The sequence below is a fragment of the Choristoneura fumiferana genome, chromosome 19 (genome assembly GCF_025370935.1).
Source record: "Choristoneura fumiferana chromosome 19, NRCan_CFum_1, whole genome shotgun sequence".
In the NCBI taxonomy this organism is placed as follows: Eukaryota; Metazoa; Arthropoda; class Insecta; order Lepidoptera; family Tortricidae; genus Choristoneura; species Choristoneura fumiferana.
Window position 1 is genome coordinate 1,552,636 of NC_133490.1, and position 15,791 is coordinate 1,568,426.

Sequence of the window (15,791 nt, forward strand, 5' to 3'; positions counted from 1 at the left end):
ATACATACCTTCGTCCTTCGTGTACCGTAGTCTTGACCGTGCAATGCACTAGAAAACGTATCAAATTGCATAAAGTTTGAAAATTATTATTGACTGGACTTGACTTTTGTATTTCATGTTATATAATTATTTTTGAAACTATTAACCTTTTTTTATTTCTTTTTTGTACAATAAAGAGTATACACAAACAAACAAACAATTAAATTAACTTTTTATATTTTTTTATATTTATAAAAAGTTCACTAAGTTTGTTTTATTTGTTAGGTATATCTACGTATCTATCCGAAATCTATCGCCGTTCGCCGGTCGGGCGTAATTTTTTTAGTTGTAGGTTATTAATACCTAGATACCGAGACAGTGAGTGCGAGAACACAGCATCTCGCACTATAATAAAATAACACATGACATAACGGAAACAACAAAACGCGAAAGTATCCACGCCTTTTTTTGCAATAGTGGGTCTTTCTTAGAAAACCTGACTTGCAAGTCTGCCTGCTACACTCACACATAAACACTCAACCCATGTCTCATTGGCCAGTGTGCAGCGAACACGGACAAGGAACGTCGTCTTCCAAATTCAAAATTTAAATCATACGTTCCATGAATGAAAACTTCTGTTGTAGTTTTTAGTTAGTGATGTGACGGTGTTCTAGTGACGTAGGTAAGTGCCCTTATCGGCATTTTACGGTTTATTCGTTTTAATAACAATGGATGATTGATGTCGTTCGTGCATATTTGATTTGTTTTACGTTTTTTGCTCGTGTTTATGATGGTAAGTAGGTGTGATTTTTTGTTATTTAAACAAAAAGGCCAATTTAAAATATATTTCGTGTGAGTACCTATGCTCGAACAGCTCAAATAAGTAGTCATACTTTTTTTTCTAGTCGTACTGGTTTAATTAAATTTGGATGTATAAGGGTAATAAGATAAATGAAAAAACAGACAGTAGTTTAGAGGATCTTATTGTGGACTACATCATTGGAATATTTAAAATAACTTAACCTAACCAACTGAAAAAACCACCGACATTATCATTTCCAAGTTCAATATCTCAAAAAACGGCTGCATCGAATTTATTTAGATATTTATTAAGAACTATTGCAAGGAAACTCGCTTACACCACAGAATAAGTAATATATAAGTACAGTCAAGGGCAAAGATATCGACACGGCCAAAGTTGCAAAAATATGTATACACGGCCTTAATGTTAAGTAAATAAAGTCGTGTATATATATTTTTGCAACTTTGGCCGTGGTTATATCTTCGCCCTTGACTGTACAAGCTTACACGTAAAAAACCGCATCGAAATTGGTTCATCAGTTTGAGAGCTACGATGCCACAGACAGACAAAGAAACATTGGCATCAAACTTACGTGATTGTCATAATTAATTAATACCCCTAATCAGGTATATGATAATTTTTGGTTGCAGTTATGTTATTACGAGCGAAAGAAGCTGTACTGATTGAAATGAAAGACGTCGATTTTAAAACTCGGGACTAAGAATTTAATTTTTCCTTTTTTTTAGCTTTTTTTTAACTTGTTTAAGATAACTAGCCGGTGAAATTACTGGCACGTGAGGTATCCCATCTTAGGCCTCTAGGTTGGCAACGCGTCTGCAATACACCTGGTGTTGCAGATGTTTATGGGCGGTGGTGATCTCTTACGATCAGGAGATCCACTTGCTCAACAGTAAATAAAATGTTATAAAAATAAAATCAGGTGTATTTTGAAAATAATCTGTATTTATTAATAAGACCACAAATTCTGTGAACTAAATTTTAGGAACTTAAATCAGCCGCAGTATTTCTTATAACAAGGCAAAACCTAAAAACACACAAAAATATCTTTAGTTTTTGAACCAATCAACGAATTTAAATAATAAAAACAATTCAAAATTAAAACATAAAGAAAATGACAACAGTCATACATGGCATGTTTACTGGGCCATTCTACAACCACTGCATATTTGAAGGCAGCTCGTAGGTACGTAGGCACAAGGGTTTCTTACATTTGCAATTTGGAAATCTAGGAGGTGCCGGCGACGCAGCAGTAGCCGTTATTCGTTTTCTGCAAGCATTTTCCTTTCTTCTAGGCATTCTGGAATTGTATAGTAATATAACTTAAACACTGACGTCACGTCAATTTTAGGTGAAGAATCAATCAGCAGGGCTACTACGAAACTCGAAACTTGAAGTTCGTATCGTACCGTCCCTCTCGCTCTCGTTTTAAATAGTATAAGTGTCAGAGGGACCGCACGACACGAACTTCGAGCACCACCCTGCAGATGTGCATATTTGTAGTACATAAACAACGTACTTACATCTGTGAGACGGCGACAGCTCCGCTACGGTCACGTCACGTGTGCACCCGCCGGGCTCACGGCGTCGGCCGGCAGCAGCCGCAGAACGGGGAAGGTAGCGGGAGCAGCAGTACCGCGAGTAGCGTATTTTGAAAAATATTTCCATATCAAATGTGACGACGTATACGTAGGTCGTCAAAAAGTTTAAAAATCCCCGACATGTTATCTAAGCTAGGTCTAGCAATGGCGGGAGAGAGCAGTGTTGAAGCAGTTGCAGATATTGTTCGAGGGTGTGTCACTAGAGAAATGAAGAAATGCTATAGTGATTTTGCTGCATAAAAAAGGCGATGTCACCAAACTCTATCGGCCTATTTCCTTGCTGAGCCATGTCTACAAGCTCTTCATCGAAGTACGTTTAACTATAGCCGGCTCGATGCAGACCAACCAGTGGAACAGGCAGGCTGTTCGCCAGTGGTGGAGAAGTGCAACGAATATAACCAGCCCCTCGCCGTAGCCTTCATAGACTACGAAAAGGCATTCGACATGGTAGAACATTGGGCAGTTATACACTCTTTGCAAAGACGCCAAGTGGATAGCAGGTATATAGAAGCAATCAAAGCGGTCTATTGTTCGGTTACTCTACAAGTAAAGATACACGAGTTGATGAACCCAGTTCCGGTGAAAAGGGTTTTAAGGCAGGGTGACACCATTTCCCCTAAATTGTTTACTTCTTGCCTAGAGAACTTTATTCAATTTAGGCTATCAAAAAATAAAGGAATAATCAAATTACAAATAGGTACTACTAATCACAACAAGTTTCGTCAGGTAAATTAAACTATAAACAAGAAAAGATATACACCTACCCACTACTGGCTCCATTAAAAACGCTTTCCTTTATTGCGAATGTCAAACCCCAACCCGACCCGCATCCGGTCCAAAAGTACCGAAAATACCCGCCGCATTACCGCGCTGTATTGCCAACGGTATTCGTTGAACCAGGTATGAGCCCGATCTAGGATCACAACCCCTTTCTCGCAACCGCACCCCCAAAGCCCTCATGAACGTCTTCGCTTCGGAACACCATGCCGTCTCTCTCCACCGCGACTGGGACAAAATCATACCCCAGCGATAAGTTCTGGCAGTTGATCAGCTTTAATCTAGCCGCATTTTCAGCAGCCGCACCAGTCTTACGCGCCTAGAGAATATATTTAGGCTTCTCGATTGGTCAATTAGAGGCTTTAACATCAACGGCAACCTACTATTTGCGGATGACATCATACTTTTCGCAGAGAGCCTGGAAGACCTCGAAGCCATGGTAGCTGAACTGTATGACGTGTCTGTAATGGTCGGTCTTAAAATGAACATGGCAAAGACAAAGATTACGTGCAAGAACACCGATGCCACCCACATTACAGTTCATGGACAGGTACTGGAGAGGGTGGAGGAGTATGTCTATCTCGGTCAAACCATGAGCCTAGAAAAGAGCGGACAGGACCTGGAAATTCAGCGTCGAATTCGCTTAGGCTGGGCGGCATTCGGTAAATTGTCCGACGTACAGAGGGGACATACCTCTTAATCTCAAGCGCAGATCCTTCGAACAGTGTGTCCTCCCGGTGCTGGCATATGGAGCGAAAACTTGGACGCTCACGCAGAAGGTCATACACAAGCTGCAAGTCACGCAAGGGGCGATGGAGCGGGCGATGTTGGGCATACCTCTCCGAGACAGAATAGAAGTGGGCTGGACACATATGCCGCAGGAGTGATGGAAGATGGCCAGATGGGGGAAGGCCGTGATAGAGTGGAGAAACATTGGTAGACAGGAGATGAGGTGGACCGACGACCTGGTCAAAGTGGCGGGAAGGTGCTGGATGATGAGAGGAGAGCACTGGACCGAGATGAGTGGCGAGCAATGCAGGGTGCCTACACTCAGCATTGGGTAGCTATGGGCTGAAGAAGAGAAGAGTCTAGTAATGGCAGTGTCAAGGTTAAAGACAAAATACTTAATGCCGAAATACTAATTTATCCGTGTCTTTCCTTCCGAAGAATAAAGGCGGTAGAATACTATTAAATTGCGACGCCACGCCACGTCGTCCGACGCGTGTTTCTATCTGTATCTGACCATAATAAACATATGGGACTGATTAGTACTGACACGCGTTGGAGGGCACGTGCAAGCGTGGCATGGTGTCGGGTTTTAAATAGTTTGTCCGCACCTTAAGCACCCTTTCCGAGCTCCGTTAACTACATCTAGTTAACGTCTAGTCTGATGAGACTGATGGCTTTATGGACTAAGTTCCTTTGGCATATCTCTGAAGGAGTGACATAGAAAAAACCGACGAGATGAAGACAAATGAATGTTATGTTAACATAAGCTAAACAAGCGTAGAAGAATAGATAGGTAAAATAAGTAGTTAAACAAGTTAAGTGTGAGTTGCATTAATTTAAAAATATGTTCAGGAGGCAAAACTCTTTCGATTCCTGTAGTAATTTACAGGGGTTAAAAAAATTAAATCTTGTGAATTAAATTTAGAAATTTACTTAAGCGGAAATTTCAAATTTAATTATCTTTATAGTAACTCGGTACGGTCACCAGCACTAATATCTGACGCACCAAGCGTGCATAAATATCTGATACGACTCTATTTTTAGGACCGGAAGGACGTGTCAGATATTTTTGCACGCTCCGCTGTGGCAGATATTTAATGCTGGTGACTGTACAAGCCACACTAAGGAAACTGTGGCCATAAATCTACAACTACTTAAGTATTGCTGATAAAATTAATTAGTTTTCACAAAGTATGTCGAATGAAATCAGATGCTATCAATATGACCCGGTGTCAGCATACAGAACCAATGTCACATATTACTTAACATAATGATATAAAGTTGTTGGACAGAGCTCATGTGCAGTGGACGGTCTGGCGTGTTAAGTTGAGGCACAGAAATAAAACGACACTACTTTGAAAAAATCTCGTATCTATAATCAATATGTCAACCAAAATTTAACCTTGATACAATGTTCATAAAGTTCACACAGAAAAATTAACTGTTTTGAGGTACGACTTTTTTTTTAAGTAGTGACGTAAACGGTTCTCTTACTACGCTACGAGTATGGACGTACTTCACCAATATTCTTCATATATTATAACTATAGCTGACAATCGCTGATCTATTTAGATCCTACTAATCCCACCAACATTCATTCTAATTTTCTGGGCAACGTTTTTAATATTTTTCGTAAAATCCATCATTAAAGTTAATACTTCTCTAATGAAAACTTTAAAACATAGAAGGACGAAATCGGTGAAGTCGTTCTCAAGTTACGGCGTGAGTGCACATTGTAGGTGGTACCCGGAGCGGACATTGTAGGTGTCACCCCAAAACTCGAATGAAAAAAACTAACCTATTGAGTAGATACTTATTATTGTTACATATAATTTTATAAGTGTAAGTAAGTTTTAGGATTTTTATACGTGGCACTACTGATGTTCACGGTCGGGTGTCAGTCGGACCGCCCCAACCGCTCCCCCACACTATAAGGTTAGTCGAGAAAAAAAAACACCCCCACTTTACGACTAACGGAGGTACCCTAAAAGTTTTTTTTATTTTACCACTGTCGGTGTGACTGATATGCATATTCATGCCAAATTACAGCTTTCTATAGTATTAACGGTCGCCTAACCCTATAGTGTGGGGTATCGTTGGATAGGTCCTTCAAAACCATTGGGGGATTGCTAAAAAAATTACGATACAGTGGTTTTTTTTGCGAAATATTCAACTTTAAAGTGCAAATTTTCATGAAAATCAAGCCCCCCCCCCCTCTAAAATCTAAACTGTTGGGTCGAACATTTTGAAAAAAATCAGGATAGTTGTATAAATATATCAAATTTACAATGAAAATTATAACGGCTAAGATTTCTTGAGAATTATAATAAATATATACCTAAACTTGGAAGATTCCGTACAAAATACAAAAACCTTAGAAAAATATTGCTTGGTTTTTTCGTAATGGCTACGGAGCCCTATCTTGAGCGTGTCCGACACGCTCTTGGCCTGTCTTTCAAATAAATTATCATAAATTTTAAATATCATAAAATTTGTTGGAACATCCTCATGCAACTGAATTAGAATGTGCCAGGCAGGATTGAACTTTTTCAGTCAATTTCACAATGATTCTTCGACAGATGTTTGATTTTGACAGCGAAAGGGTTCCACATTATTATATCGCACATCTAAATTGAAAAGGGCATCAACTCAAAATAATAAAGCATTTAAAAGGCTTTCAGAAATTCAGCACTCGGTTGTTTGACGCACATCAAATTTTGCATCAGAAGTAAGAGTAATTACCAAACATTGTCTTCTGTAAAAAAGCCGTGGTGGCCTAGTGGTTTGACCTATCGCCTCTCAAACAAAGGGTCGTGGGTTCAAACCCCGGGTCGCACATCTGAGTTTTTCCAAATTCATGTGCGGAATTACATTTGAAATTTACCACGAGCTTTGCGGTGAAGGAAAACATCGTAAGGAAACCTGCACAAACCTGCGAAGCAATTCAATGGTGCGTGTGAAGTTCCCAATCCGCACTGGGCCCGCGTGGGAACTATAGCCCAAGCCCTCTTGTTCTGAGAGGAGGCCTGTGCCCAGCAGTGGGACGTATATAGGCTGGGATAGATAGGGATAGATTGTCTTCTGCGGTGAGCGCATAGCTCATGTTTGGTAATTAGATTATCTGATGCAAAATTGATGTGCGTCAAACGCAAATGCGTTTAACGCAGCGTTTATCGCGTAAAACAATCGAGCGCTTTAAAAAAATGTAAGTACTTAGGTCTACATTAATATGGTGTATTTTGAGTTGACACCACTTTATATCTAGGTGTGCGATATAATACTGGGCACGTAGAACTTTATTTTTAATAGGAACCCGGTAGTCCGCCAGTGCTCTTAACTAGTTGATCTTGATGCATTGTCTATGAGAGAATGTAGACATTCATTATAATTTATAACATACTGAGCGAGGTTGACATAGTGTATACGTAGTCTCACGACATGGACTTTATACAGGAGATGCACTATACTGTATATTTAATAAGTCCGCGAGCTTTACCGGACGATTAATTAATATCTACTGGATTATAGACATAAGAAGTTACTTCGAAATATGTTTTTGATGATTAGTTTATCTTAATTTTATTATTTTATGTGCATTTTGCATGCCAGCTACTGGTGAAATGTGTGTACTTCTGTTAACCAAGACCCAAGACCATCTTTTGTATAACGTTTGAAGCAGCATAAAAGACATTAGACTTTTTTGACGGCTCGTTAAATATGTCCTATAGCCATTACTTCCATTCTAATATCATATGCGAAAATAACTCTGTCTGTATGTCTGTCTGTACGCTTAAACTGCTGAATACGTTTAGATTAAATTTGGCGTGAAGATAGTTTGACACCAAGAAAGACAAAGGATAATTGTTCCCGTGGGATAGCGATAAACGAATTTTCGTAGACAGAGGCGTAAGCGACACCGTTCACAAGTTTTAGTTTTTCAGTATTTTTTGTGAACCATAGTAACTTATGCTTATACGATTATGTTCGAAAGGCTATTACGATATTAGCACATAGCCCCTTCGTTAGAGAAAGTTAGAAAAGTTAGTCACATGATTTAGTCGACTGTTGAACGAGAGGCGACCGACACGTTCGCATTCACGTAAGTGATAGATATAGCGAAGTTTTTTTATTTATCTTTTAACCGATTTGACAGGTCACTGACGCAAAAGAAAAAGTCCTTTTATTGCAAAATTTGCACTTTAGATGCTATTTCAAAAATATATATTTTGATATTTTCGCAAAAAATAACTTTTTTATTTATTTGGGTCGTTTAGGAGTGTTTCAATTAACTAGTAATTTTTTTGACGGTTGAAACTTTAATTGATCTAAGCGACATTTTTTTAATATTGAGTTACCGAGTATGTATACTCGTATATTATTATGTTCGGAATCAGTGGTTCTTTTCCGTGGTTTGAGCTATATTTGGGTAAGGCCGCGAATTTTGACCAATGTGACATAGAAATAACATAAAAAAAATACGTGACGTTACCATAAAACGTAACGCAAATTTTTATAAAGCCTAGATCAAACTGGTAAAAATTCCCATTAGATAACGTATGTATGAAAAAAAAATACATCTCATATAATAAAGTGAAGTTTTTATTTTTACTAGAACTTTCTGACGATACTGATCTTAAATCTGTCCTATATGAGATCTATAGAGCTAAACATGAGAATGTGGAAGTAGAAGTACCCTCTAGTTGACGAACATCTTTCCAAAAGTGTATCTTTACATGCCTCTCTAACACTGACAATAAGGTGCACATTTATAAGCATAACGAATTTGGATGTGGTTTTTTTTTATTCGACTGGATGGCAAACGATCAAATGAGTAAGAGATCACCACCGCCCATAAAAATCTGCAACACCAGGGGTATTGCAGACGCGTTGCCAACCTAGAGGCCTATGATGGGATACCTCGTGCCAGTAATTTCACCGGCTGTCTTACTCACCACGCCGAAACACAACAGTGCAAGCACTGCTGCTTCACGGCAGGATTAGCGAGGAAGATGGTGGTAGCAATCCGGGCGGACCTTGCACAAGGTCCTACCACCTAGTTGTGAGCATGCTTGTGACTTCGACTGTACAAGCTATTAAATACCTCAAAGAAATGGCCAAAACCCTAAATCACAGGTTTTACCAATTTAGGAAGTAGTATCTTAGTTAAGTGGACAATGTAAAAAGATGTTTTTGGAAATAAATTATTATGATTATTAAGTTTAGGTAACAAATGAACTAAGTAGGTAAGTGAATCTCTCCGTTTGTCTCTCACTTTAAATACGCTATGCATGTAGCAGGACGTGAACACAGAACTCGCCACAATTCTCTTGTGCCGATCCCTGCACCTACAGATTAAAATTTATTTAACTTCAAAATATCCATCTAACTAACTTACTGTGCGTGCAGTCATTGGAAACCTAATAATAAACTGGTGTAAGTTAGAATTTTTCTGTGTGAACTTCCCTTTACCACATTTTTTCGTTACGTTATGTACAAAATACGTAGCATTTTTGTAAAAAATGTAACGTAATCGTAACGAAAGTGTAACGTATTTTATACAAAAAATCGTTTATCATGGTGAATAACGACATTTTGAACATTAATAACACATGCCACTTACATGGAAAAGATTACCCTATCGTATGAAAAAACAACCAGTTAAAAATAATCAGTACTTACCCTTAAAATCGAACAAGCACTTTCGACGTTTTTTCGAAAAAAAACCTCCGCGTCACTTTTGATGGCTGTTTTGTCAACAAACTGATGAGATTTTATTTATCTCATCGATGTTGCCCTATTAGAGTATTAGTTGCCAGTGTACAAAAACAAATTTCTACCGAAATTGGCGTTAAAGGTAGCTTAAAAAGCGTCACCTAAGTATTCGTAACGAAAACGTGGTTTTTTGGCACGTGAAAGAAATAAATATAAAACATGAAAATTATTTGATTATCATGATTCCGCAATCGGTAGGACTATCGTTATATCATAAAATTCGTTTAAACAAAATCATGATCATGAGAAGTTAAATAGCATGAAATAATAAGGTATTAAGTACTCGTGGTCAAAAAAAATAGTCAATTTTCGTTACGTTTTGGACGGTAATATTTTTTATTATTTTTTTTAAAGGGTTTAAATCAATTATCTCATTTGCGACCCTTGAGAGTTTATATCGTGTCATATAATAAAAAAAAAAAAAACCTCTAGGTGTTATCAGTTTTTTTTTATCAGCCTTCCAAATTTGAAACGTCCAAATTGGTCAAAATTCGCGGCCTTACCCATTTAATTTTTTTACAAAAATGGCGCTTTGAATAAATAGCCTTTCAATTTCAACCGTCGAATTATGTATGTGTGTGTGTGTGTGTGAGTGTGTGTGTAAACTCTTTATTGTACAAAAGAAAATTAACAAATATGTTCATCGATATCTTGGCGGTTTGTTAAGCGATTATTTACTTACTTAGATGATTTATTTTTTGTTTTAAGTATGAGTGCGAATTTTGTAGTAAAATTCATGAGAAATTTTAAAAAATATAATATATATTTCTTTAATGGTTTGATTTTAATTTTTAATTATTATTGTGTGCCCTTACAAACAAACTTTCGCATTTAGTGGGATGCTTGACAATCGCATACATATTGTGACATCCTCAAAGTACAGCCTCAAAGGTTACGTCCTTGTAATAAAAAAATATTGCGATGAATATACCCTACACGGGTGTAAACAAGCTAACTTTTTTTTTATTCGACTGGATGCCAAACGAGCAAGTGGGTCTCCTGATGGTAAGATATCACCACCGCCCATAGACATCTACAACACCACGGGGATTGCAGATGCGTTGCCAACCTAGAGGCCTAAGATCGGATACCTCCAGTGCCAGTAATTTCACCGGCTGTCTTACTCTACACGCCGAAACACAACAGTGCAAGCACTGCTGCTTCACAGCATGATTAGCGAGCAAGACGGTGATAGCAATCCGGGCGGACCTTGCACAAGGTCCTACTATGTAAACTATTACTATAACTCAACTAGTTACTGAAATATTCCGGGTTAATTTTAAACACTTTGTATATTTACCCCCTGTTTCCCCATCCATTGATTAAATTTATCTGACGGATATGTGATGCCGTCTCTGTTTGTTTTGTTCGAATAGACTGAGACGGCATCACATTTATCCGACAAATAAAATTAATCATATGGTTGGTGTAACAACTCCGTATAGTCTTCAACATCATCACAACGCTAATAATTAGCATTTAGAAAGAAAGAAAGAAGACATTTATTCACTTACACAGAAGACACACATATACAGCAAAATTAACACAAACAAAATTTAAAAAAAAATTACTATTAAATCTAAACAGAACCATACCACCCAACCAACCTTATTGTTAACAGGAACTAGTGACTAAAAAAAACCATACACATAAAGTAAAGTAATAGGTTTTATGACAAAACTAGACGAAACAAAGTTTTATAAATATTAAATTCAAACTTTTTTAACTGACCTTAGGCTTAGTTATTTTTGTACTTTTTAACAAATATATTTTTTCTCAAAACTGTCCCTGTTTGGGTTCCTATTTGCATAAACGACCAATTATAGCTAAAATCGAACTTTACCTACTTGCAATTTGCAAAGTAAGCGTGCTCGAAGCAGTGCACTAGATTTCAAATGGTGCCTAGAGTACGTAAGACAACACGTACACAAATTAAGACGACTTTCACTCGCACATTATATAATGAATTAAATGAGGCATTTACTATAATAATGAATGGATATAGTAGAATACAACACAAATACAAAGTGCGATCGAAAATAGTTCATTTGTTTACATTCATTTACACATAAGCCCTGAATATATATTTGATACAATAGACAATATAGTATGTTAATAGTGTGCATGCAACTTGAAACTTTGTTAAAACTATCGGCTATTACTTAGTTAAATAGAAGTCGCGAGTTTTTGTAAACGGCTGTACCCTTAGTGTAAGTTTTCGGTTACAAAATACGTCTCGATCGCGTTCGCGTTAAAATCTCAATTTGTATGGAAACACGAACATCGCAATCTTTCCGCTAGAGGTGCTGTTCGTGTTTGCATATAAATTGAGATTTGAGATTTTAACGCGAACGCGATCGTGAAAGATGATACTTTTCACGTTTTCGCGAACTGAATCGGCAAAAAAAACACACATACTTAATTCATTGGGTAGTTCTCTGGGTAGGTAAAAAGAGATCTATTTAGTATTTTTATGTATACGAGTAAGAGGGGGCAAACGAGTTTCACCTGGGGAAGCAATCACCGCGGCTCATGGACACCCGCAACACGATAGGTAGGTAACTATCACAGGTGCGTTGCCGGCCCTTTTAAAGACTGATAGGTTAGTCCGTCAGTATTTTTTTAAATGATGTAACCGATAACTCACGTCTTAAATCGAGTTTAGCTCGACATGTTTCGGGCTATTTCGTAGCCCTTCTTCACAGCAGCACGCGAATCGGCGGCTGCCGCAACACACGCACTACGCGCCCAACATGCAACATGTCGAACTAAACTCGATTTAAGATGTGAGTTATCCGTTACAATATCATTTAATAGGAGTGTCTCGCGGTAGTTCCATGTTCAAAAAAGGTTTTTTTTTCTGAATTTGGGTTTGTTTTTCTTTATAATGCCAAAGGGTAGGTACTCCTATTGAACCGACTTCGGACTTCGGACGCATAAGATTTCTGGAAGCAATCGGCTTTTTACCGCAAAGCCAAAAAAAGAGTAATGAAATAAATAGCAGTCTATGTAGGTGTTTTCGAACGGATTATTCATCATCATCCTCATCCCAGCCTATATTCTGTCCCACTGCTGGGCACAGGCCTCCTCTCAGAACAAGAGGGCTTGGGCCATAGTTCCCACGCGGGCCCAGTGCGGATTGGGAACTTCACACGCACTATTGAATTGCTTCGCAGGTTTGTGCAGGTTTCCTCACGATGTTTTCCTTCACCGTAAAGCTCGTGGTAAATTTCAAATGAAATAATAAATAAATTTCGAATTTTTGAAAAACTCAGAAGTGCGAGCCGGGGTTTGAACCCACGACCCTCTGCTTGAGAGGCGATAGGTCAAACCACTAGGCCATCACGGCTTTTTCACGGAACGGATTGTTAATTTTATTTATAAGTATATTTTTTTGTTTTTACAGAATGAACGAATGCTGAACTTATCAAAGTTTGAGAGAGACTAACATGGTGGAAGGCGTGAACTACCGCAAGCAGAGGGTTCCACCGTTCTTGAGACAAGTAGGTACAGTTACCCGGTGCACTCGGGGACGCCAGTTAACTGTCATCATCATCAGCCGGAACTCTGCTGAACAAAGGCCTCCCATTAAACGCCACAATGAACGACAACTCGACACTTGCATCCACCGTTTGCCCGCAACTCCCGTGATGTTGACGTCATTCCATGTCCGGTGGGAAACAAAATTATATGAGTTACCCTAAGCTTTTATTTAACTTGCAATGTATACCATCTGCCAAATGGTCTATCAATTTTGAAACAAGTTCCAATCAAATGAATATGTCGCTAAAGTCGAACTTTCAAGTTGACAGACACGTCTATTGTCATTTGTTTTGTGACATCCAGACGATTATCAACTTTAGGGTGGTAGACCACATACATATTTGGCTGATGGTACAGTCAGCAAGAAAAATATGAATACAGCCAGTGAAAAAATATGCATACACGACCTTAATATTCAGGCAATAAGGTCCTGTATACATATTTTTGGCACTTTACTACTAACACCTACTAAGTTCAATTTGACCTACTTCAGTGGACGATCGATTTGTAATTTGGCATAGATATGTAAATCTGTTGCCGGCCAGGATCGTCTTCGCAGGACGAAACTTTTCACTGTTAATGGCATCGACTTAAAATGAACTAAAATAATTTCCTTGCTCACACGCGACCTTACGATAGCTAAGCTTATGCAAAATATGCGTGTTCATGCAGTTCTCCACCTCCACACTGTAAGAACACACACAAATCACACAAACCCATCTATCACCACACACACCTGACGCGTTTCGAACTCAACCAGAGCTCATCTTCAGAGTGACACAACCGTACACCATGCTACCAGTTGTTAGACCACAACAACAACCAACAACAACAACTGGTACTGGTGGTTGGTCTAACAACTGGTAGCATGGTGTACGGTTGTGTCACTCTGAAGATGAACTCTGGTTGAGTTCGAAACGCGTCAGTGTAGTGTGGTGGTGGTGATAGATGGGTTTGTGTGATTTGGTGTTGTTCTTACAGTGTGGAGGTGGAGGAACTGCATGAACACGCATATTTTGCATAAGCTTAGCTATCGTAAGGTCGGCGGGTGAGCAAGGAAATTATTTTAGTTCATTGATATGGACCTCCGCAAAGTAACGCCTGATTCAATAAATTATCGACTTAATTTGGTATACGGAAACGCAGTTTGGTATAGGTACAATGCAAGTGCAATCAGCAAAAAAGTGTATTAACAATGACCTTTTCACTTCTCATGCTCGTAAAGTTCGTGTTTATGCTGGCGACATAAAATTACTTTTTATGCTCTAGTGCATAAAATAAAAACTTCGTCTAAGACCAAGGTAATCAGGTGTCAACAGCCACAAACAAAAATATTTTACATATTTTTTTAATAATTTTTATTTTATATAAAACTAAAAATCAATCAAATCAATCAAAATAAATCAAAAACATTTAAAAATTGAATTATATAATAATGCATAAAAAATAAAAGGCAAGTACCTACATAGAAAGTGAATAATTGATTCTACTGTTGCTTTTTAATTTCCTCGCAATCTAAGTGAAAAGCAGAGCGCACAACTCGAGCATTAAACCCATTTTCCCCTCGACGTGCCGGCTCGGGTGGCTATATGAACGTCTTGGGTAAAATGGCTCGTTTTATGCTCTAGTTGTACAATCTACCATTTTAATAAAATCTTATTTTCCAGTCTTTAGCAGTGAGCGGCGTGGTCCTGTACATGATCGGGACGGGGGCGAACATCGCGTTCCCCGGGGTGTTACTGCAACAGTTGCGCGAACCCGACTCCGCGCTGCAACTCACCCTCGAACATGAGTCCTGGATCGGTAAGCGTTGCGCCAGTAGTGGATAGTGGAACGCGAAATTCACTAAAGAATCATTGTTGTATTGTATAAATTGTATTGAACCCTCCCTCTCGTACGAGGATAATGACAAAAAAATTGAAGTATTTTTTTATGAAATTACTAGCTATTTGCCCGCGACTTCGTCCGCGTAGAATTCGCTTAATCGCTATCCCGCAGGTACTAACTATGCATTTTTCCAGGATAATAAGTAGCCTAAGTCCTTCCTCGGGATTCCAACTATCTCCATACCGAATTTCGTCTTAATCGGTTCAGCGGTTGAAGCGTGAAAAGGTTACATACAGACAGACAGACAGTTACTTTCACATTTATAGTTATTAGTTTCACTTTTATTATTAGTAAGTATAAGCAATTATTACAAAAATAATCTAGCCAGGCGCAAAAGTGCCCATAACACTCGCGGCATTAATTCCACGTTGGATAGTAATGGAATGGACAGCCTTTGCATCAGAAATGACTCCTGGTCCTCCGCTTTATGGTCTGAGCCTGAGATATATGTGCCCATATTCTACAAATTCATAGTTGTAATAGTTACAATAACTTTACAACCTCACAAATTGAGCCGCCAACTGGAGAAAGTCCGACTCACCCCGTAGAAGTTGACATTATAATGATTATGGAGAAGTTAGGCACGTACATACCTGCCTACCATTATATCGTGTTTTTTTTTAATGTTAATTTTTACTACAAGTTTAGGTATTGTGTGTGTGTTTTGTCGCTCAGACCAAAAA

The 15,791-nt window shown here is 38.5% G+C and overlaps 1 protein-coding gene across 2 annotated transcripts in view; it reads left to right on the forward strand.

Annotated features, from left to right (window-relative positions):
• Positions 1–542: 542 nt before the first annotated feature.
• Positions 543–15,791, forward strand: part of LOC141438700 (facilitated trehalose transporter Tret1-like) — a gene marked incomplete in the record, with an annotated part of 22,719 nt that continues 7,470 nt past the window's right edge. The window contains 3 exon segments of one of the 2 annotated variants that reach the window (XM_074102612.1): positions 543–661; positions 13,085–13,181; positions 14,889–15,024. In XM_074102612.1, the coding sequence (XP_073958713.1) occupies positions 13,128–13,181; positions 14,889–15,024 (190 nt within the window). 2 annotated transcript variants of the gene reach the window in all.